At 40.7% G+C, this 25795-nt stretch overlaps 1 protein-coding gene across 3 annotated transcripts in view; it reads left to right on the top strand.

Annotated features, from left to right (window-relative positions):
* The first annotated feature begins 24 nt into the window (after nt 1-24).
* Nucleotides 25-25795, top strand: part of LOC109916356 (protein FAM227B-like) — a 261439-nt gene continuing 235668 nt past the window's right edge. For 2 of the 3 annotated variants that reach the window (XM_048615831.1, XM_048615833.1), the window contains exons 1-6: nt 28-194; nt 1942-2017; nt 9477-9729; nt 19628-19683; nt 20557-20601; nt 25180-25284. In XM_048615831.1, coding sequence (XP_048471788.1) covers nt 1967-2017; nt 9477-9729; nt 19628-19683; nt 20557-20601; nt 25180-25284 — 510 coding nt within the window. In that variant the 5' untranslated portion in view covers nt 28-194; nt 1942-1966. Of the gene's footprint in view, nt 195-1941; nt 2018-9476; nt 9730-19627; nt 19684-20556; nt 20602-25179; nt 25285-25795 lie in introns of all 3 variants that reach the window. The other variant, XM_048615832.1, reaches the window with a different exon arrangement.

The raw sequence follows: 25795 nt of genomic DNA, 5'->3' as shown, positions 1-25795 counted from the left end.
GGACGGGGCCGGTGGTGCACCCTTCTCACCGGAAGTGGTCGTTGTTAGGGCTGCATAGCAACAGAGCAGCTGTAAGCTCTAATATGGTTCTTCACTTTGTGAGTTCATCAATTCTAAACGTCTTCGATTGTAAACACTGAAGAACATCAATACATTATAACTTGCTGCTGCCAATAACGTGTTGAAGAAAGGATGTAAGCTGCGTGGGATTTCTAGTCGAACTGTACTTCATTGAAGCGAGACTTGCTCATTTTTGGTTTATTGATATTAAGCTATTTTTGGTAAAATGTAGCCAAGAATAAGCAGCTGCATTTGTTTAAATGGTTTCATTATTGTTTTTTTTATTATAATCTCCTGACATTTCTTAACGTCAAAAACTTGTCATTTTGGAAAAAAAGAAAGATTGCTTGCAAATATGCTTTTTAGAAACACCGAGGTCCTGACTGCGCATGAATATGTATAAATATAATATCACAGGATTAATTTTTCAGGTGTCAGGTATTCAGAAACAACAAGACTGAAGTTAGTGCCTGTTGTACCCCACAATATATCGGAAAAGGAAGCAACGCAAAGTGCAAAAAAAGTCCATCAACACTGGTTTACTGAAATTTTAAAAAAGTTTTTTTTGAAAATGAAAAATACAAAAGAAAACTTAGAAGAAAAATGTGTGACTTAAAGATGCAAGTAAATCACAGAAGGATTACGGCCATTGATAAAACCTGTTGGCGCTTATTCTAATCGATTTTGACAGTTTTGGTCTGGGATGAGAGGGGTGTCAGGGAGGAGTGCTTTAATTTATTGGGAAATCTTTAATGTTTTACCTTAAGTTTTGCATTTTCTAGTCCATTAAATGTGTTCTTTAGTGTAGTAGTCTGGGACTTTTAATCACTGATTGTAATATTTGGAAGCATGTATGTATACTTGATCTGTCTTTATATATAATTATTAAGTATTTATTACACACTAAATGGAGATCTATATTACTTGTGGTTAAGGGGTTTTAATAACTCAGGAAGCCTGATGAGAAAGGAACATCATTTGTTGTTGAATACTGAAATAGAGACAGTACTTTACTGGGTCCACTTTATATTATTTTCTAACCATCTGCTCAGAGATGTTATCATACACCACTGAAGCAGATGGGTTTTGAACCCTGGTTTCCTGGTTCAGAGGTAGGAACTCTGCCACAGTGCGACATGAACCCTTGGATCTGCTTTGTAGATATATTCCTTGTCAACCTGCTCAGAGATGTTAGCACACACCACTAGAACAGGTGGGACTTGAACCTGGGCCTCCTGGCTTTAAGTAGGAACACTACCACTGTGCCACAAGAGCCTATTGATCTGCTTTTTTTTCATATTACCTGTTCAGACATACTATTACACGCCTTTGGAGCAGGTGAGGCTTGAACCTGGGCCTCCCTGGTCTCGGGCAAGGACACCGCCACTGTCACAAAGAGCCCCAATTTTTAAAATTAATCCTATTTTCCCAATCAACTTGTTTAAGAGATGTTATTACACACCTCTGGAGCAGGTGGAACTTGAACCCGCGTATCTTGGTTCACGGGTAGAGACACTACCACCGCATCACAACAGCCCTCTCAGCTGGTTTTTAAAAATACATATCTCAGCTGATTTATAATGGGCTCAGCTGATGCATTCCAACTGGGCAGGCCATTGCTTGTTAACAAGGGAACTCGTACTCAAGGAGCTCCACAGGGAGATTAGTTAGTGATTCCTTATGGGCCTTAACGGTGTTATGACAAGAATGTAATTCATATAATAGATTTAGGATAAGTTTAAGTTTGTTTTTACCATACCATACCACACTGAAAACTGTTTTAATTCAATTTTTAAATTAATTTAATGTGAAAGATTTTAAAATTTGCTTATTGTTATAGCACTAGATGTTTTAACTGTTCAAAATAATGATATTTTACAGATCACTTTGAAAATATTTACAAAGAATGGAAAATCTATCCAAAGATCTTGAGGAGTTTTTGCACCTTGAAGATCTGGTAAGTGACTCAGTTGCTTACTCACTGTACATCCTATTTCAGTTATACCGTGGAATGTGAGGAGTTTAAGCCCAGAAAAGGTCCGGTTTAGCCTATTATATCAGTTTCACTGTTAGCTGCAAATTCTAGCTTTCAATTCCAGACCCATATTTACCAATACACTCTAATGTTTTTCTTATTCAAGAGTTGATTGAATAGACTTCAATAGCCAAACGCAGTAATAGCTTTCTGCTTCACTGTTTATTTTCATCCCACTTGACCCTCACCAGATTTAATTTCCAGTGTGTGCCCCTTGATGTCCTTCCCATTTAAAATCTGACTGTTGAGCTACTCTCCCTACCATCTTGCCCCAATGCCCAAGAAAATTATAAGTACGTCTCTTTGGAAAGGCATCATTCATTCCTTCAAAACCACAATGATTCTGTGCCATAGACCTCTTCCACTGCGCTGAGCTGTTTAGTATATATTTCTATTCTCTGTTCTCTTTTAGAAGTACCACTTCACATTTATCTTTGCTGAACTGCATTCATGACAAAGATATTCACCAAAGGGGTGGTGTTGGACTAATGGTATTATCATTAACCTATCAATTCAGAGACCTAGGTTTTCTTCTGGGGACCCGCATTTGAATACTGCCATGATAAATGATTGGAGTTTGAATTCATTAATAATCTGGAATTAAGAGTCATAGAATCATACAGCACGGAAACAGACCCTTCGGTCTAGCTCAGCCATGCTGACCAAGTTTCTCAAACTTATCTAGCCCCATTTTCCTGCGTTTAGCCCATATCCCTCTACACCTTTCCCATTCGTGTACTTGTCCAATATCTTTTAAATGTTGTAACTGTACCTGCATCTACCACTTCCTCTGGCAGTTCATTCCACGTACAAACCACTCTCTGTGTGAAAATGTTGCCCGGCAGGTTCCGTTTAAATCTTTCTCCTCTCTCCTTAAAATTACGCCTTCTAGTTTTGAACACCCCCATCCTAGGGAAAGACCCTTGTTATTAATGATGACCATGAAACTGTTGCCCATTGTCAGGGAAAATGTTCTGGTTCACTAATGTCCTTTAGAGAAGGAACACTGCTGTCCTTCCCTGGTCTGGTTTATATGTGACTCTAGACCTACAGCATTGTAATTGATTCTTAACTGCCCTCTAAGCAGATTAGGGATGGGCAATAAATGTTGGTCCAGCCAGGGAAGCCACATCCTATGAATGAATTTTTAAAAAACGGCCTTTGTTCTACTGTCATGCACAGTAATCTTCCTTTTGTTATGCAATTAATATAGCATTACAGAATTAAAGGGTACCAACAGACATGGTTACAGATTTTTACAAACCTTTTTCAAAAAGATTTATCATGAAACTGTACCCTTATGTCGCTTACTTCATTTTCATAAAGAATGTTGATAACAGAATCAGAAAATACCTCAGCTGAACTTGAATTACATTCTTTGTGTGCAGGATGTGATCAAATAAAATGAAAATGGGTTTTCAAATATGATTGCTTCAGGCTGGCTCTAAATTATTCTCATTCTTTTCTGAATCCTTGACGATTTATCACTGCTGATAATGTAAGAAGCCAGGTTGATTTTGGCCTTTGTACTGCAAAAAAGCCGGATAAAGCTTCAATCTTGATGCGCTCAGTAAAACCAATTAAGTACACCCTTACAGTAATTAAGCACTTATTTCATCAGCTTTTTGATGCCCTGTACATGTTCAAATTTGTAATCTCAAATTTAAAAATCAGTACTAAATGCGTTGGTACCAAGTTTGGAGGTTAAATATATGATTTTGATGAGATTTGCATATTTTGTTTTTTTGTTGAACAGCTTGCACATCTAACTTGGTTCATTTGAAACAGATAAAGCTTCTAGTTCTGATAATGATCATTGGACTTTTATAAAAAAAAAACTTTGCTTTACGGATGTGGGTTTGCCTCCAACAAGGTATTTTACCTGATTCGGCAATGCTTATGCTATCCCATGTAGCATAAGAAACTGGATATGGATGATGTGAAATTGAAGAATCCACAGATGTTTATTACACCCAGCTGTTATGTACAGACATAATATTCACAGGCACATCGGTATCTAGATTAACATTACTAGGTTAACACAGTAACAGCATTGAGCAATATGTTTTGTATAGGATGTCCTGCCTTGAAAGATCCTACTTAAGATGGAGTATACGATCTATGTAGTTATTTTTAATCAACCAGCTTTGACATGTTATGACACTCCTCTGGGGCATGTGGGACTTGAACCAAACCTTTTAGCCAAGAGGAAGGGACACCACTATTGCATTACAAGAGACCTCCTATACAACCTTCTTCCTTTGGGTCACATGCTATGACACAGTGATGATTTTGTGAAGATGTCTTTTAAAGGTATACAAACGCACTGACTATGAGACAACATAACACTTGCTTTCTGCTGTTACTATTATAAGTAGTAAAGTCTCCAAAGAGGGACATCGATGTTAATAAGATGAACAAAGAGGGAGTATTTCCACTTATTTGGAAGATCGTAACTAGAAGTCATCAATGTAAGATAGTCATAAAGAAATCCAATAGAAAATTCAGAAGAAATTTCTTCACCCAGAGTAGTGGGAATACAGAATTTGCCAACATTGCAGTGGTTCAAATGTATACTGTAAATGGATTTAAGAAGAAGCTGGACAAGCATTTGATGGAGATGGAATAAAAGGTCATGATGATAAATTTAGGTGAAATGAAGTTCAAGTGGATCATAAACGCAAACATGAACCAAATGCCCTGACTCTGCCATATTTCCAATGCTTTTAAAGAGCTCTTTCACTTTCAGTTGAGCTACCTTTAGAAGCTTCTGAAGATCAGATAGCAGGACAGAATACCATACATTGATGTACTCATCCAAGCTGACCTGCCAAGCATTAGACCATATTGAGACTATTACAAATGAATTAGGCTGGTCCTGTAGCCAGATATCTAACTTTTAAAAGTGAATTTACTTTGGAGAGCTTGAATCTGTGGTGTATTCACAAAACAGGCAAAGAATGCATTACAAGTAGAATCTGAATGCTCTGTTTAGAGGTTTCAATTTTGATTTCAGTTCCTGGGAAAGCTCACCCAGGATTGCTGCATCTGGCACAGCCAATTTAAAAAAAAAAGGTGCTGCCTTCTTTGAAAGCAAACACAAATCAAGGTGGAAAGAAAATCCAAAGAGAGGAAGCCCCAAGCCAGCAACTCCAATGAAACTCTGAAATTGTCTGTGGTATCTTGTCCTATTCGCAGCAGAACCTTCTGGCTGCCGATCAGAACCCTAGCAACCCCACCAGATGATAAACATGGCCATCTTGCCTTTTCTGCCAACTACTGGAACAGAGCTGTTGGTGACCTAGTAGGAGATCACTTACCCACTCTCTCTACTAGACATTTGTGTTAGGGACCTTTGAGAGAAGAAAGAAAATTTCTAATATAAAGATAAAGCTTATTGTAAAGCAATATTGTGCTCCTAAATGTCAGAACACAAATGTGCACATGACAACTATCCCTTTGCCTGAAGTGTTAGTATATATGGATGGTGAACGTGGTCATCTTTGCCTCAAAGAACAAACAAGAATGCACACTTTAATACGAATATATGCACAGATCTTACCTGTTGTGGTTCTTGTATGTCAGTTACTCTTTAAATTGTGGCACTAAGTTTCTGGAGAGTTTTGAAGAGAGAGAATGTGATTATGTCAATGAAAATTATCTCATTGTGTCTTGGGTTACAGCAATCAAATAATACATGCATGCCTTAGAGGCGAGCATCATAAAACAGATGATCACCCAAATTCTCCTAAGATTTCCAGAAAATTTACAGTAACCTTTTCTCAAATTCATATTTACTATTCTTTTTAATGATGTAACTGTTGGAAGTTTATGTGTGGGAAATTTTAGTTAACATGAGACTGCAGAGAAGTAATATACAGAGAATGTGAATAGCTGTCACTTTACTCGGTGATTGAAATTCAATCTGGATTTGAAAGGGGCCTGGACTCCATTTTTGGCATCTTCCCATGACCTCGCATAGCTGTCCATTATTCTCTTGCAAGAAATAAGACAAAATATATATTGTGCATTCTAGCACTCCAGGGCAAATGGATAGATATCATGTGAATATGTTTATGACATTTTAAGTGGCAGAATATTAGTATTAGATAAATTGTATCTTTCTATTTAATTTTTTCTTCCTCTCTTCTAGGTCCTAAAAACAACTAACAGGGAGAATAGATATGTGAGCTGCTGCTAGGCCACTGACAGCTCTGTTTAAAATTGTTGGCAGAAAAGACATGAGGCTTTGCCAGGTTTACTTGCCTTTCTGATTTTGTTTTTGCCTGAAGCAACTTCCCTGTGGTTGGTGGCTTCCCTAAAGCCTCATAGGAATCAAGATCAAATTGTGTAGAAGTAATGCAGAAGACTGCCAGTTAATTGCACATTTCCTGTAATCAAAAACTAGTGGACATTCGTGATCTTGCCCTTGGGCCAAGAGATTTTAGACTAAGTTATAAGCATGTATCCTATGACATTCACTGACCAGTCATGAGAAATTTCTGCCAAATGGTGAATTTTTGATATTGGAATTTCAGAAATCTGACATTTGGACTTTTGTTTCCAATGTTAAAAAAAGCTTTTTAAAAAAAAAATAAGTTTAACTGAGAGTTGCTCAGAGCGAGCTCCTTCTGACCTTCAGGCAGCTTTGTTGATTCCTGGCTAATCAGCTTGAAAGAAATCAAAAATGCCAGTTTCACTGAAAATTCTTTTTTCAACTGGATAGGCCGGAAACCCACAAAGCTGCCCAAGGCTCGGAAGCAGCGTACTCCGATCAGTATAACCAACAGATCGATTTGTTTTGAGAGGCCAAAGCTGCCTGCTCTTGGCAATTATCAGTCACTTCTGTCCTTCCAGCTCTTCAACGTTCCAGGCAAGGTGGAGAAATCCAGGTGGGGGGAGGGTGGAGAAGAGGATCATTGAATGGGATGGGTGAATACGGACAGCATGAATGAGTGTGGGAGGCTAAGAGGAAATGGGGGACATGTGTGAGTGAATGGGGAGGCTGGTTGGGAAGAGGGTTATGTGTGTGGTTAGGAGAGAGAGATGATGACAGTACGTGTGTATTTGTGGGGGAGAGGGTTTCACTAAGTCTTATGTCAGCATAGAATATGGACAGTTTAGCTGATACTTATATGAGCACAGAAAATAACATTTTTATAAACACAAATTTTCATATTTACATGATGTCTTATTAATTGTTTTATATTAGACGAGCTTTAATAACTTATTAAATGTTTTCTTGGTTTATATGTACACTAATTCATGAGCTGTGAACACCACAGGCTAGCCTTTCTTGCTATCCTTAATTGTGCTTGAAAATGTGGTGGTGAGTCAAAATAGGATCACATTGGAAAAAATTTCATAAAACACTGTCATTTGATTTGATTTAAGCTTTATTGACATTGTCCTTTGCCTTGCTTTACATGTACATAATCCAGCAAAGTTTGGTGTTAGTATGGACTTTATCCTGCATTACATGCGCTAACAGCATTGAATGCTGAAATACTGAGGTCACTTTGGTGATTTGATATAAATGAATCTGTCCATAGTTTTGTTAGTAATAGAAGTTAAACAGGGAAAATTAGTGTTTTGACCTATCTGAAGTCTGATAATTCCATCCATTCTAAATGGCCTAGAAGTATTTTCATTTCTCTACAGATTATAAGTACTATAATTACATGATTTCTTATCGCCAAAAACTTACAGACCTTTCTGTCTTCAGCTGCTCGTATGCATGCAGTTAGCTAGCTTTAGTTGATTGACTGCTAGCAGTCACTGTAAGCCAACTAACACGGGGTGATGTGTGAACTGCACTTACGCAGCAGAAGTTTTGATATTCTTGGGTTTACAGAAGGTAGAACGCAGGAGGCTGGCCAGGGGTGCTTGGGAATAGCCAAGTCAAGAGGTAATAAAAGCAGAAACAGGAGTATATGGAAGAGAAAAGCATGTTAAAAACACCTCCAGAGAGGTATGTGTAATAGAATGACTAACATTATGGATTTTATGGAAAAGTTTTTAAATCTTGGTATGCAAGTCTACCAGGTCTCATCTGACAGCTAGATGATGTATGACCAGCAGTATGGAAGAGGTTTAACAAAACCTTTGAAAGAGGTTTGAATGTGATGAATGAGTTGAATGTCCACTTCCCAGGTGTGTCGGCAGTGGCGAGAGCAGTCCCCTTCCTGGGGGATCGGCAGCAGTGGGATCCTTCGCTGAAATAGTGGTCTGAGGAGGCAAGAGCAGCAGCAATATAAGCCAGAATGAGGCACCAGCTGCTTCGGTGTGGTGGGCCAAGTGTCAAGTTTGAGTCCACTTTGAGACCCGCAGTTTCAGCAGCGGCTGCATTGTCGAGATTGGCCCAACATGGACTCGTGGTGGTGACTACATCAATGGAGGCAAGATGGCACCGAAGAATGGCAACACGGTTTCAGCTGCGGCGGTATGGTTCCAGGATATGGCTGGACCTGGGTACCTGACGGCGGAGGTGGTGGCATTGTCAAGTTCCAGCTGCAGTGGTGTGTGGTGTCTTGGGAGTGATCTGGACGTTTCCTTTTCTTTTGGTTGTTTCTTTTATTTCTGCTTCGTTTTTAATCCTGTGTATTGGATACTAAGAAGGCGCCGGAGAATGGTGACTTTGTAAGCTCTTCACTGTACTCCGGTATTCCTGTACTCGAGTACACATGACAATAAAATCTAAATCTAAAATATGAGCTACCCAACTGTTCTGTATCTTTAGTGGCATGTTCTGATGCAGCAGTGTCCAGTTGCAATATTCATAGGTGCAACCATTTTAAGTAGATTTCCAGCCATTGAACAGCAACGTTGCCAGGCATGGTAGTTGAAGGGCCCACAGCTGGACAGTGATGCTGAGGCTAGCCAAAGGCACTGCATGAACACTATTGTGTCTGACATTCTTTACACATTTATGAAGGTGGAATCTGTGGAAGAGGCTGGAATTGGTGCTGACTTTGCTGCTATTATTGTAAAAATGGAAATATGGTGAATCCAAGCTCTTCACCCTGTATTTATCAAGAGTCCTGCTGTTTAAACAAAGGCCAATTAAGTCAACCAAAGTATACATTGAGAAGCTAGAAAAGATCACTAAATGTGAGCATTTGAAGGCTACATAATCACAATTATCATTGAGAGCAGTATAAGTAACTTGTAGAACTGAAAAAATCACATAACTATTGAGAACTATGCAGCAGGAAGACACTACATTTTAATAATTGGAAAATATTTTCCTAGTTAAAACCTACCAAAAACAATTTATTCCCAAATTTAAAAGATGGTATATATAAAAATTATTATGTTTTGTAATTCAAAACATTTAGTCTGATTGCGTGTTCTGGTTTGTGACTTTTATTCTTTGTTACAGATTAACTGGCCAGAGTTACTCCCTGATGAAGATGAGTTTCAAATGAATATTCAGCCTGGTGTATTTAGTTCATATGAATCAACTGTGCAATACATTCATGAACATGCACCTTTCCAGATGGAGATTCTCGATGATATTGAGCAAAGAATTAACCAGTTTGTACCGCGATTGGAAAAATATTCCTCAAAAATCCTCTCAGATAAACCTGGGGAATCTAAGATCAAAGAGCATCATATTGATCTATCATCATACAGTAAGACATTTGTGGCTTTCAGTATTGCTTTTACAATGATAGAAGCTTGTATTTGTAATAAAAATAGAAAATGCTGGAAATGCTCAACACTTTAGGCAGTAACTCCGGAGAGATAAACAGAGTTAACAGCTGGGAGTTTTGAGGGCTGATAGGGATGGCAGCAGAGGCAGGTGTGCTTGGAATTTTACTCTGCCAGCTCGCATGCCAGTTTTCCAGCCCCACCCCAATTTTGAGCTAATTTCATGAAGGCTGGATGAGGCAGAAAGACAGTCCATCTACAAGTGACAGGTAGACAATTGAGGTAGTTGAGAGACCTTACTAAGACCCCCTCACTCTAACTGGAAAATTACATTTGCCATTCTGCCCCATCTGTGGCAGACTCACAGCCAGTGAGAGGCGGCAGCCTCAAGGTTGGAGATGAGGCAGTATAGCATTTCTGCCTGGCAGGGGGTGTCCTCACCTATCATGCCATTGGGCTGTAGCTGCAGCCACTGGCCATACAGTGGAGGAGAAGTTTCTGCAGAATCAGTTGATTCTCTGTATATACAAATCACATGGTCATGCTAGGAACTGTATCTGATGTCTACACGAAACTTTGTATCCGGCATGGCTATTTCTAGGATGGAAGAGATGAAGGAAGACTTTCTGCCACTTTGGGTCATCTTCTCCACTTCCCTGAATAAAAACAAGTCCAGTCCACAGGACTAGGATCTTTAGCATGGGAAAGGTGAGGAGGCAGGCCACAAATCCACTCCAGCTGGAATGAAGATTGAGCCTCATGCTATTAGCACCAAGCAATTCCTCACTGGCTGTCCAGCCATATGAGCCAGTTGGTCTTTCAAAGAGTCCAAGTTTCTGTGGCAACATATGCTTCTAAATGCATGCTGTTGCCTGGAGCTATGGTTAGTGGGGATAGAGTCTCCAATTTCCATCATATTGGTGACCAGATATCTTTCCTGTTCTTAACTCCTGCCATTGGCACAGGTTTGAATGATTTGTTGATGCTTAACTTGTGTGGGCATGTGATGAATGCACCTTCCTGAGTCATCAAGTCTTGACACTGAACTGATCTTTGATAAAATACAACCTGGGATATCAGTTTAACATTTTTACTGAAGAAGGCTCATTTAATGAGGCAGGGGTTGTTCAGCGTTGCAGTGGTCCAAATGAGGTGTCAAATTTTCAGATTTTTAAAAAATTCAGCTGTGGGATGTGGGCATCACTGGCTGGCTAGCATTTATTGCTGTTTCCAGTTACCCTTGAGAAGATGGTGGTGAGCTGCCTTCTTGAACTGCTGCAGTCCACCTGCTGTGGGTTGACCCACAATGCCATTAGGGAGGGAATTCCAGGATGTTGACCCAGCGACAGTGAAGGAATGGCAATATATTTCCAAGTCTGGATGGTGAGTGTCTTGGAGGGGAACTTGAAGGTGGTAGTGTTCCTATGTATCAACTACCCTTGTCCTTCTAGATGGAAGTGGTCCTGGCTTTAGGTGCTGTCTGAGGATTTTTGGTGAATTTCTGCAGTGCGTCTTCTAGATGGTACACACTGCTGCTACTGAGCATTGGTGGTGGAGGGAGTGGATGCTTGTAGATGTAGTGCCATTCAAGACGACTGCTTCATCCTGGATGGTGTCAGTCATCCAGGCAAGTGGGGAGTATCCTGTCACACTCCTGACTTGTTCCTTGTAGATGGTGGACAGGCTTTGAGGAATCAGGAGGTGAATTACTCACCGCAGTATTCCTAGCTTCTGATCGACACTTCTCGCCACGGTGTTTGTGGCAAGTCTGTTGAGTTTCTAGTTGATGATAACCACCCAGGATGTTGATAGTGGGGGATTCAATGATCGTAACACCGTTGAATGCCAAGGGCGGTGGTTAGATTGCCTGTTATTGGTGATGGTTATAGCCTGGCATTTGTGAGGCGCGAATATTACTTGCCACTTGTCAGCCCAAGCCTGAATATTGTCTAGATCTTGTTGCTTGTGAACATGGACTGCTTCAGTATCTGAGGAGTCATGAATGGTGCTGAACATTGTGCAGGCATTGGTGAACATCCCCACTTCTGACCTTATGATGGAGGGTAGGTCATTGATGAAGCAGCTGAAGATGGTTGGGACGAGGACACTATGCCAAGGAACTCCTGCAGAGATGTCCTGGAGCTAAGATGACTGACCTCCAACAACCACGACCATCTGCCAATGTGTCAAGTCTGACTCCAACCACTGGAAATTTTCCCCCGATTCCATTTTTGCTAGGGCTCCTTGATACCACATTTGGTCAAATGCAACCTTGATGTCAAGGACTGTCACTCTCACCTCACCTCTGGAATTCAGCTCTTTTGTTGATATTTGGACCAAATCTGTAATGAGGTCTGGAGCTGAGTGGCTCTTGTGGATCTCAAAGTAGGCATCACTGAGCATGTTATAGCTGAGCAGATACTGCTTGCTAGGACTGTTGATAACCTTCCATCGCTTTATTGATGATCGAGAGTAGACCGATGGAGCGGTAATTGGCTGAGTTGGATTTGTCCTGCTTTTTGTGTACAGGACAACATGGGACAATTTTCCACATTATTGGGTAACTGTGTTGTAACTGTATTGGAACAGCTTGGCTAGGAGAGCAGCAAGTTCTGGAGCACGCGTCTTCAGTACTCTTGCCGGAATGTTGTCAGGGCCCGTAGCCTTTGCAATATCCATTTTCTCCAACAGTTTCTTGATATCATTTGGAGTGAATCAAATTTGCTGAAGACTGGCATCTGTAATGCTGGGGAACACTGAGGGAGGCCAAGATGGATCATACACTCAGCACTTTTGGCTGGAGATTGAAGCTTTCGCAGCAGCCTTATTTATTGCACTGATGTGCTGGGCTCTTCCATCATTGAGGATGGGGATATTTGTTGAGCCTCCTCCTCCAGTGAGTTGTTTAATTTTCCTCCACCATTCATGAGTGGATGTGGCAGGACTACAGAGCTTAGATCTGATCTGTTGGTTGTGGGATTGCTCAGCTCTATCACTTGCTGTTTATGCTGTTTGGCATGCAAGTAGACTTGTTTGGTGGCTTCATCAGATTGACACCTCATCTTCAAGTTTATCAGTACTGCTCCTGGCATGCCCTCCTGCATTCTCCATTGAACCAGGGTTGATCCCCTGGCTTGAAGGTAATGGTTGAGTGAGGCAAATGCTGGGCTATGAGGGTACAGATTATGCCGGAGTACAATTCTGCTGCTGTTGATGGCCCCCAGTGCCTCACTGATGCCCAGTCTTGAGTGTTAGATCTGTTCAAAGTCTGTCCCATTTAGCATTGTTATAGTACCACACAACACGATGGAGGGTATTCTCAATGCGAAGACGGGACTTTGTCTCCACAAGGACTGTACGTTGGTCAGTCTCACCGATACTGTCATGGACAGATGTATTGTTACAGAAAAGGAGAGGTTAAATGAAAGAAAATCCCTGATATTCACTTTATAAGTAACAAGTAACAATTTATTTATTTAGCCCTAACGTTGAACAAATTAACAGAACTACTAACAAATTGAACAATTCCCCCTTAACTACTAGCTATTCCCTAACCGAACAAAATTCTTCTGGTATGCTAGTCCAATAAATACAAACCCCACTTATATAACCCAAGTAATAATAAAAATAAATAAAAACTTAGATTCTCAGAAGTGCAGCCAGATTAAGTCTTCCGGAATGTTCTTTACCTTCTCTGCTGATCCTTCTGTCCTGAATGTTTTCTCTGTGAATCCTTCCATGAGGACTTTTGGCTAGAAGTGCCATGGTAGTCTCTGAAAGTCCACACAGAATGTGTCTTCTGGAATGCTCTGCTTTCTCCACTGTCTCTGTAGTCATAAACACCTTTCTTCTGCTGATCCTGCTGTCAGAGATGTTTTCTCTGTGGAAACTCTTAGCCAGGAGTGCCGTGGTACCTTTTATGGATAAGATGGTGCTTTCTTAGAGAGCCTAGCAATTTCTTGTGAAAGCTAGGTGCTTGTTTCTCAGATGGCAGTTTGCTCTCACACCGATTTTCGAAAACCCTCTCCTTATATACTTTGGATGACATATCCATTTTCTTACAATAGCATTGGTCCGAGGTTGTCAAAACCACCGGATTTAAATTCAGTTGGCTTTCAATCGCTAAGTACTTGGTTTAAATTAATTGGCTGATTCCAGTTCGTTGCCAAAATATCAAAACAAGCCTAAGGTTTCCAATCACACAGCCAATTGATACATGTTTCCATCTTAGAACTAGCTGTACATCTTCAGCTACATAGACATTTTTTTCTGTGTAAATCTCTAAGCTCAGAAAAGCACTTTATCCCTTAAAGGAATCATGCATTGTTCTCCTTTATCATTTTTTGCAAACAAAGTCTAGTTTTCTGTCTTCCAATTCACAACTACTCTACACAACTTCGTAACAGCATCTGTAGCTGGCTAATTGGTAAGGATGAGGTCAAGTATGTTTTTTCCTCTCCATAGAACCCCCACAGTGTGGAAACAGTGCATTCAGCCCAACAGGTCCACACCGACCAAGCCCCTGAAGAGCATCCCACCCAGACCCATCCCCCATGGTTAATCCACCTATCCTGCACTTCCCTGAAAACTATAGGCAATTTAGCTTGGCCAATCCACCTAACTTGCACATCTTTGGACTTAGGAGGAAACCAGAGTAAACCCACGCAGACATGGGGGGAATGTGCAAACTCCACATAGACAGTCGCTGGAGGGTAGAATCGAACCTGGGTCCCTGGCGCTGTGAGGCAGCAGCGCTAAACTCTGAGCCACCGTACCGGCCCTCTTGTTGGCTCCAGACCCAGTCTAGCAGCTATATCCTTTAGGACCTGACCAGCTCCATCTGTAGTACTGCTGCCGAGCCACTCTTGGTGGTGGTGGTGGACATTGAAATCCCCCACCCAGAGTACATTTTGTGCCGTTGCCATCCTCAGTGCATCCTGTAAGTGTTGTTCAATGTGGAGGAGTACTGATTCATTAGCTGAGGAAGGACGGTATGTGGTAATCACCAGGAGGTTTCCTGAAGCCATGAAACCTCTTGGGATCCAGAGCCAAGGTTGAGGACTCCCAGAGCAACTCCCTCCTGACTGTATACCATTGTGCCGGCACCATTGCTGGGTCTATCATGCCAGTGAGACAGGACGTATCCAGGAATAGTGAGGATGGTGTCTGTAAGGTGTTCTGTGAGTATGACTATGTCAGGCTGTTGCTTGACTAGACTGTGAGATAGCTCTCCCAGTTTTGGCACTAATCCCAGATGTTAGTGAGGAGGAGTTTGCCGAGTCAACAGGGCTGTTTCTGACATTGTCTTTTCTGGTGCCTAGGTCAATGCCAGGTGATCTGTCCAGTTTTGTTTCTTTTGAGACTGTGTAGCGATTGGTACAACTGAGTTGTTTGCTAGACCATTTCAGAGGGAGTTGAGAGTCAACCACAATGTTGTAGGTCTGGAGTCCCATGTAGGCCAGACCAGGTGAGGATGGCAGATTTTCTTCCCTGTAGGACATTTAGTGAACGAGATGGGTTTTTCCGACAATGGACAGTGATTTTATAGTGATCAGTAGATTTATAATTCCAGATTTTTTTAAAACTTGAATTCAAGTTCTTCCATCTGCCATGGTGGGATTTGAACTGGGTCCCCAGAACATTAGCTGAGTTTCTGGCTTAATACTCTGCATATCCTGGTTGGTTTGACCTACCACAACTGTGGCAAGAGTACTTAAGACGCAATGGAATGTGAACTGAATGTTGGCTTGGGGGAGTGATGTTACCAACTGTGCCACTGAACTCAGTGTAGGTTATATAACATAAGAGTAGGCAATGGCCTAGTGGTATTATTGCTAGACTATTAATCCAGAAAACCAGCTGATGTTCTGGGGACCTGGGTTCAAATCCCACCAGGGCAGATGTTGGAATTGGAATTCAAAAAAACTGGAATTAAGAATCAATTGATCACCATGAAATCAGTGCTGATTGTTGGAAAAACCCATCTAGTTCACTAATGCCCTTCAGGAGGAAATCTGCCATCATCACCTGCTCTGGCCTACATGTGACTCCAGACCCACAGCAATGTGGTTGACTCTCAACTGCCCTCTGAAAAAGCCTAGCAAGCCACTCAGATATACCAATCGCTACAAAGACAGCACAGTGGTAAACAGTCGGGAGGGTGTTGCTTTAGGGGTCCTCAACATTGACTCTGGACCCCATGAAGTCTCATGGCTTCAGGTTAAACATGGGCAAGGAAACCTGCTGATTACCACATACCATCCTCCCTCAGCTGATGAATCAGTACTCCTCAATGTTGAACAACACTTAGAGGAAGCATTGAGGATGGCAAGGGCACAAAATGTACACTGGGTGAGGGATTTCAATGTCGACCACCAAGAATGACCCACGAAGCAGCAGGTACTACTGATTGAGTTGGTTGGGTCCTAAAGGACATAGCTGCTAGACTGGGTCTCTGGCAGGTCGTGAGGGAAAAACATACCTGACATCACCCTTGATAATCTGTCAGCTGCAGTTGCATCTGTACATGACAGTATCGGTAAGAGTGACCATTGTACAATCCTTGTGGAGATGAAGTCCCGCCTTCACATTGTGAACAACCTCCATTGTGTGGCACTATCACTGTGCTAAATGGGAAAGACTTTGCACAGATCTAGCAACTCAAGATTGGGCATTCATGAGGTACTGTGGCCATCAACAGCAGCAGAATTGTCCTCCAGCACAATCTGTAACCTCATGGCCTGGCATATCCCCCACTCGACCATTACCATCAAGCCAGGGGATCAATCCTGGTTCAATGAAAAGTGCAGGAGGGCATGCCAGGAGCAGCACCAGGCATTCCTGAAGATGAGGTATCAACCTGATGAAGTCACCAAACAGGACTACTTGCATGCCAAACAGCGAAAGCAGCAAGTGGTAGACAGAACTAAGCAACCCCACAGCCAACGGATCAGATCTAAGCTCTGCAGTCCTGCCACATGCAGTTGTGAATGGTGGTGGACAATTAAACAACTCACTAGAGGAGGAGGCTCCACAGATATCCCCATCCTCAATGATGGAAGAGTCTAGCACAAAAGATAAGGTTGAAGCATTCGCAGCAATCTTGAGCCAGAAGTGCCGAGTGGATGATCCATCTCTGCCTCCTCCAGTGGTCCCCAGCGTTACAGATACCAGTCTTCAGCCAATTCGATTCACTCCACGTGATATTAAGAAACGGTTGGAGACACTGGATCCTGCGAAGGCTACGGGCTCTGACAACATTCTGGTAATAGTACTGAAGACTTGTGCTCCAGAACTTGCCCTTCCCCTAGCTAAGCTGTTCCAGTACTGTTACAACACTGGTATCTACCAGACAATGTGGAAAATTGTCCAAAAATGTCCTGTGCACAAAAAGCAGGACAAATCCAACCCGACCAATTACCGCTCCATCGGTCTATTCTCGATCATCAGTAAAGTGATGGAAAGTGTCGTCAACGGTGCAATCAAGCAGCACCTGCTCAGAAATAACCTGCTCAGTGACACCCAGTTTGGGTTCCATCAGGGCCGCTCAGCTCATGATCTCATTACAGCCTGGGTTCAAACGTGGACAAAAGAGCTGAATTCCGGAGGGGAGGTGAGGGTGACAGCCCTTGATATCAAGGCTGTATTCGACCGAGTGTGGCATCACGGAGCTCTAGCAAAACTGGAATCAATGAGTATCGGGGGCAAACTCTCCGGTGGTTGGAGTCATACCTGACACATAGGAAGATGGTCGTGGTTGTGGGAGTTCAATCATCTCAGCTCCAGGACGTCCCTTCAGGAGTTCCTCAGGGTAGTGTCGTAGGCCCAACCATCTTCAGCTGCTTCATAATGACCTTCCATCCATCATAAGGTCAGAAGTGGGGATGTTCACCAATGACTGCACAATGTTCAGCACCATTCATGACTCCTCGGATACTGAAGCAGTCCATGTTCACATGCAACAAGATCTGGACAATATTCAGGCTTGGGCTGACGTGGCAATTGACATTTGTGCCACACAAATGCCAGGCAATGACCATCACCAATAAGAGACAATCTAACCACTGCCCCTTGACATTCAGTGGTGTTACCATCACTGAATCTCCCACTATCAATGTGCTGGGGGTTATCATTGACCAGAAACTCAACTGGATTCACCACATTAACAGAGTAGCTACAAGAGCAGGCCAGAAGCTGGGAATGCTGTGGCGAGTAACTCACCTCCTGACTCCTCAAAGCCTGTCCACCATCTACGAGGCACAAGTCAGGAGTGTGATGGAATATCTTCACTTGCTTGGATGAGTGCAGCCCCAAAAACACTCAAGACACCATCCAGGACAAAGCAACCCGCTTGATTGGCACTACATGCACAAGCATTCACTCCCTCCACCACCAATGCTCAGTAGCAGCAGTGTGTACTGTCTACAAGATGCACAGCTGAAATTCACCAAAGATCCTCAGACAGCACCTTCCAAACCCACGACCACTTCCATCTAGAAGGACAAGGGCAGCAGATATATGGGAACACCACCACCTTCAAGTTCCCCTCCAAGTCACTCACCATCCTGACTTGGAAATATATCATCATTCCTTCACTGTCGCTGGGTCAAAATCCTGGAATTCCCTCCCTAATAGCATTATGGGTCAACCCACAGCTGGAGGATTGCAGCGGTTCAAGAAGGCAGCTCACCACCACCTTGTCAAGGGCAACTAGGGATGGGCAGTAAATGCTGGCCAGCCAGCGATGCCCACATCCCACAAATGAATAAAAAAATTAAACTAATACATTTTACAGAATGATTTTGTAGTAAAAGTGTGAAGTGCAATAGGAATGAATTGTTCAGTGAATGTGTGTTAGGTTCAGAGCTCTAAAGAAACATGTTGCAGACCATGGTTATATTTTGTGAAGAGTAAACTTAAAGTGGAAAACATTTCAATTGAAAATGAAAGACACAGATGTTCTCAACAGCAAAACATGTGGACAATGGAAATATATGTTTTCTCACAACAAATAGATTTGTTGAAATAGTGATTGAAAAAGCAAGAATACATTTTTGCAGCATCCACATTTGATGCATGCTCATCCCAAGGAAATGAATCCTTATCAGTAGAATGTAACTGATGAAACTATCCTTAAATGTCAATTTGAATGATTTTGTCAGCATTCTTGCCTCAATTGTTGTAGCTACAAGCCCTATCCTGAAATTTGACCCACAATTTGGACCACAACTTCAGTATGATACTGAAGAAATTCTAATTTATTAGATGAACTGTCATTAGTTAAGACATTATATTGATGTCCTCTTTTCCTGTTCGGATAAATATAAACGATTATACAGTTTATTTCATAATACATACGTACAAGGAGCAGGAGTAGGCCATTTATCCACTAAAGTCTGCACCACCATATTGTTAGATCATGGCTGATTTGATTGTAATTTCCAATTCACATTCCTGCCTTCCTTTGATGACCTTATATGCCCCTTACTTATCAAGAATTTATCCACCTCTGGCTTAAAAAGATATTCAGAAAATGTGCAGAAATGTCATCTGATATCCTGGACAACATTTGTCCTTCAAACTGCACCACTGTATTCAAGTAAATAGGTCTGTTTGTCATCTTATAGAATTCTTTATAGAATGTTTACAGAATCTGTATAGAACATTCCTGTGTCCAAATAAGCTGCTGCATTTCCTGTGTAAAAGAGGCACTGCATTTCAAAAAATAAATAATTGTATTTGAAGCGCTCTGAAATGTGCTGTAAATATCATAAGGCACCATATAATTGCAAGATGTCTCTTTCTAGAACTTGTCAAGATGTTTTATAGTTTATGAAGGTTTATTTATTTGAGCATAAAATCACATTTTTTCTGTTCCAGCTTTTCTTACACAAATTAAGAATTCTGATGCATTACTAACACATCCCAGCCGAAAGGTAAAAACAATTCCAGTGACATTTTATGCAACAGTAGTGAAATTACTTGCTAGTAAAATCTGTAAAATTTAACATTATTATATAACTTTAGGAACAAAAGCTAGGGGCTGATATTTGGAGAGTTTGAGTGAATTCCCTCATGGCTTTTCCAGTCAGATACTCAAACTTTGGTGGAAACTCTTGACTGTGCATTAGAAAGTGTTTCTGCCATACATCCTCCAAAGCCAGAGCATCCAGGCAGATTAATCTCTTAGGAAATTCTAGGTGATTGTGGTATTACTGTCCAATTAATATCACAAAAAAATCTGATATCCAAACATTTGACTTCCTTCGGAGTAATGTTTATATCACTCCATAGATTTATGTGAAATGTTTGGTAGCAGTAAACTAACCAACCAACCATTTGGAGCAAAATCAATTAATTTACGTATTAATGCCACATTTTAATTAGCCATGGAAAGTATTTCATGGCATTTCAGATTCCAATGATCTTGTGTTATGTTGGTCATTTGATGCTTTGATACACAATGTATTTAAAGTATACACAATGAGTATTTCAAGGCTTTATTTCTTAGTACACAAAGCTGTTCAGTGACAGTGATATTTATTTAATAAATGACCTGCTGAGTTTCTTCAGTATTTTGTGTTTGTCACACACTTCCATGATTTCATTGATGAAAAAGCTCAAAAAAAGTGATTTCTCCTATTCTTAAATTAAGCATATTATTGATCCAGTGTATTTTAACTGTATAGTTTTGTTTAAATTTGTTGAATTTATCATGAAGTTTTTTTTAAATTCGAGCATTAATGGAAATTATGAGATATAAAACATTGAAGGAAATGCAACTATTAAAATTGTTTTCTTTTTCACAGCTTTCTGAAGAACTTTCCTTTGCAAACAGTGACGTGACTGTTCAGGTAAGGCTTTCTGAATGATTCCTGTCTGAAATGTTTTAAAATGGCTTTGAGAAGCTTAGACATGGGACAGGTCTTTCTCTCCTGGAGCCTGTACGTACGTGACAGATGCTGCCAGCACTCTCAAAAGGAATGTGGATACCACCAATTGGACAGCCCAGGCCCTGGTTCCTCCCTGAGACCTTATCATTACTCTCAGTGCCCCTAGTTGTAATGTGTAGCCACTTGACTTCAAATCCCAGTTTATAAGAATGTAGTTTCCTGACGGATGATATGATCACACTCACCTACATTGTTGGCAATGTCAGAGGTACCAAGGAATGGTAATTGAAATTCAGCACATCCTTTTGCTCCACATCTTTCACTTTGGTGATCCTTCTTATTTCCTATTGGTTGAATGAGACTACAACGGATGTTAGAACATTGAGCGTGAATATATATTCACAAAAGTACAGATTACATACAATAATTGAACACCCATGCCACTGATGTGCCCTCAATGTCTTTTTATCCTGTTTCCTCCCACTGGTCTAGGTGTGTGTATGAGGTTTTTGCTCCTGGTGTGGACGAGGACACAGATTGTTGGCAGAACAAATGAACTGTAGATGTCACCATGGTCCAAAGTACCATTCAAGTGGAGTGAGAACAGAAAAATATGTTGATAATAGAGGATAGCATAGTTACGGGAATAGACACAGCTTTCTGCAGTAAAGAAAGAGTCCCAAAGGCTGTTGCCTACCAGGTGCCAAGGATTCAGGACATCTCCATTGGGCTGAGAAGAAGGATCCAGTTGTCATGATCTACATAGGTATCAATGACATAGGTTGGATTAGGAAAGAGGTTCTACTGAGAGATTATAATCATCTTTGAGCTAAATGCGAAAGCAGACCACAAAGACCACCTTTGGATCATGTGCAAATTAGCACAGGCTAAATAGATTAGATAGGTAATTGCATGGTTTAAAGAATGGTGGGGGGGACCTGGCTTTAACTGAAGGGAAGTTTAAAGAAACAAAAAGACATGGAAAGGCAGAGGTGCAGGGCAGTGAAGCGTGAAAGATAATCAAAGTGTGACAGGAAGGAGTAGAAATAAATACAGAAGAGTGCAGCAGAAATTAGAACCAAAATAAGTAATTATGGTAAAAACTCAAAGCTTAAGGTTGTTTATCTGAATACACACAGCACTTATGATAAGATAGTTGAAAATACAAATAGAAATACATGACTTGATAACTATTACAAAGATTTGGTTGTATGGTGACCATGACTGCTCAATATTCAATGTATTCAGTGTTCAGGAACAATAGATAAAAAGTAAAAAAAGATGTGTGGTAGCTTAGGACAGTTGTAGTTGAAGCTCAGTGACATTGGGAGTATGGCTTAAAATGGGCTGTCGGAGTAGGTGAGGTAATAGGGGACATGCAAGCTTCAAGAGGGTATCTGGCGAACAGGCAGGGCCTGGTGCCGACAGCATGGAGCCCTCAGCTCAGGGAGAGATTTGCAGCCTCAGAGCTCTTCAGGATGTGTTGGGTACAGAGGAAGCCCAGAGTGCTTTATATCGAATATAAAAGTTGGCAAGTTATGTTACAGCTGTACTGAAATTTAGTTGGCCACATTTGCAATATTGCATGCAGTTTTGGTCACCTCTCTACGAAAAGGATGTGGATACTTTGGAGAAGGTGCAGAGAAAGTTTACCAGGATATTGCCTAGTCGGGAAAGTTTTAGTTAGGAGGAGAGGTTGGATAAACTTGGATTGTTTTCACTGAAAAGATGGAAGCTGATGGGCAACCTGATAGACGTCTACAAAATTATGAGATGCGTAGATTGGGTAGATAATCAGATGCTTTTCCCCGGGTGGAAAAGTCAACTGCAGGAAGGCACAGGTTCAAGGCGAGAGGGAGACAGTATAAGGGAGAAGTGGTGGCGAGTGCTTTCCTGAACTGCTGCAGTCTCTGTTGGCTGGATGCACCAACAGTGCTATTAGAAAGGGAGTTCCAAGATTTTGATCTAGTGACAATTACTAATTTCATATACAGAGAATTCATCCATTTTGATATAATTCCTGGTGGCAGTGTGAAAGGGTTACTCCATTCTGAACTGTTGTTGGATTGCCGAAGGATCAGTGCACCATTCGTAACTGCCATTTGGCTGTATATTCCTACTGTTGATGTGTGGAGTTTATTAAATTCATAACCTCAATGTTAAGATATGAGTCACGAGGTTTAGTATCTTCATTCTCATTATTTACACAACCTTGGGTAAATGTCCCCGAAGTTGGTATTTTGGACAGATCAAGTGGAAGACGAAGGTATTATATTGAAGGAGAGGGGCAAGGTTCCTAGACATACCATAATGGACTATTAGATGATAATGATAATTCGTGTCCTTGTAACTGTTTTCATTATCATTTAGCAACATGACTTGCTCTCACCTTTTCCTCATCGCTGCATTCCTCTTCCACTTTCTCACACCTCCCCCTTTATGGTGTGAAAATGAAGGAAGAGGAAATGAGATAAGTAATGGATATATAGCACCTAGGGAAGGTGGCAAGCATTATAATCCTGAGCCAGGCCACCAAATTTATGCTTAAATCTGCCTAGGCACAAGTAACTTTTTTTTTTAAAGTCGGCAAAGTTCTTTTTATTCATTCAGGGATGTGGTGGTCACTGGCTGGTCCAGCAATAATTGCTCATTCCTAATTGCCCTTCAGAAGGTGGTGGTTAGAGGCCTGCTGCCATTCATTTGGTGTAAATATGCTCTCAATGCTGTTAGGAAGGGAATTCCAGAATTTTGACTAGCAACAGGGAAGGAACAGTGATATATTTCTAAGCCAGGATAGTGAGTGGTTTAGGAGTAACTTGCAGGTGATGGTGTTCCCATGTATTTGCTGTTTTTGTCTTTCTGGATGGTTGTAGTCATGGGTTTAGTAGGTGATGTCTAAGGAATCTTAATGAATTTCTATAGTGTATCTTGTACACGGTACACACTTTTGCTGCTGTACATTGGTGGTGGAGGGAGTGAATAGTTGTAGATACAGTGTCAATTAAGTAGACTGCTTTGACCTGGATAGTGTCAAACTTCTTGAGTGTTATTGAAGTTGAACACATCAGGCAAATAGAGAGTATTCCATCACACCTTTCCTAGCTACAATAAGTTCTGAAGAAGGGTCACTGGACCCAGAATGTTGACTCTGATTTCTTTCCACTGAAGCTGCCAGACCTGCTGAGGTTCTCCAACAATTTCTATTTTTGTTTCAGATTTCCAACATCCACAATTTTTTGTTTTTTCTAGTCCATCACATTCTTAACTTGTGCCTTTATAAATGATGGACAGGCTTTGGTGAGTGAGGAGATGAGTTATTTACTGCAGTATTCTTAGCCTCTGACCTGCTCTTGTAGTTTCAGTACTTATATGGATAGTCCACTTCGATTTATGGTTAGTGTTATCAAGGCCAGGTTATTGGTAATTGGGAATTGAGCAATGATGGATTTATTGAATGTTCAGAGCAATGGTTAGAATTTCTCTTGATAGAGAAAGTCATTGCCTGGCACTTGTGTGGTTTGAATGCTACTTTCCACTTGTAAACCAAAGCCTGGATATTGTTCAAGCCTTGTTGCTCCAGTATCTGAAACATCAATGAACATCCCCGCTTCTGACTATACAATGAAGGGAACGTAATGGTCATTGATGAAGCAACTGAAGATGATTGAGTCTAATACACCATCCTTATTGACTCCTACACTGACATCTTGGAGCTAAGATGACTGATCTCTAGCAACCACAACCATGTCTATCTTTACCATGACTCTTTGGAATTTTCTGCTAACTTAAGTTGCTGCAGTCTATTAAATTCTGCAAGAATAAAACTGAAATTTCTCCCTGTTCCTTTAGTGTAATGGGGCACATTTCCAAAATATTAATCAACATTGAAATTTACAGCAGTACATTTCAAATAATTGCATTTTCAAATAATATTTCCTTTGCTTCATCAGGATTGGAATGGTAGAGTTCTACAGCATATTTGATTGCTTTTACAGGAGATATAATCATAAACCTTCAATTTCTTTACATATCATGCTTTAAGCTCTGTATTTCATGCTTAACTGACCTCATATTTTGTGAGATCTGAAGTCAACATTATGGTAAGTAGAATTTAATGGTGTTCATTGGAACTTGAACTTGGATATTGCTGAACCTTGCCCCATTTGAACTATCAGGTCAATAACTGGGAAAGGTAAAGATGACAATTTCACATTGAAAGAAATATTAGCTGGAGAAAGATCAGCTTGTTATATTGTCAAAGTGATACTTTTCTGTTCGTGTAGCTCAAAATGCTGACTGTAATAGCTAAAGTATGAACAATGGAGCAGGCTTGATGATCTCGATTTTATGTCTTACCATATTTCTACTATCTTTTACATATTAAGTGTAGAAAACATCTCCACATCCATTATTCAGTTGTGGGGTTGGTGGAAGGACGCAGTGTTGGGGAATAGATTACCACAGAACCACTCCCTTACTTTATAAAAATAGAGTCAAAATATTTCTGTCAGATTTAATTTTTCTGTTTTCTTAATCTAGTCTGAACGTTTCCCAGGCTTCAAACCATTTGAGTTTACAGAGCTTCCTGGACACACAGAGGCTGTACAGCTGCTCAGCTGGATTTGGAGGGCTCAGAATTTTAATGTAAGTCATTATTATTAAAGCTTGATTTAACCTTTGTTTACTAACAATTTTACTTGCTTATCCTTGTATTTTGGAATATTTTATGGTCCTTTTCTTGTGAAGTTTGAAACATTTTAGCATACTAACAATTATGATGCCTTCTGGTTTTGTTGTCATGGTAAAGTTATAGATTTGAGACTTGGATGCTTTGAGGATATGGCAAAGGAAAAGCATTTCTTTTAACGATTACAGCAGATCCACGTGTGTTTTAGATTAAATATTGGAAAGTAAATATGACTTGTTGATTATGTTTTTATAAATAATTTGAATATATTTAACTTTTCTGTCTCAAGTTCAATATGCGTACAGATGTCATATATATGTTACATATGTTGTATCTGTATCTATTCAGTTCTGTCCATCTCTTTCACCTTATGCATTACAAAATATGACTTGTAATTTTAGTTTTAATTAATTTTCATAAAATAGCATGATTACCATTTATTTTGTGGTAGATAATATTTTGGAAATT

Source organism: Rhincodon typus, chromosome 33, assembly GCF_021869965.1.
Source record: "Rhincodon typus isolate 14 chromosome 33, sRhiTyp1.1, whole genome shotgun sequence".
NCBI classification, from domain to species: domain Eukaryota; kingdom Metazoa; phylum Chordata; class Chondrichthyes; order Orectolobiformes; family Rhincodontidae; genus Rhincodon; species Rhincodon typus.
This window is presented reverse-complemented; position numbering and strand designations above follow the sequence as displayed.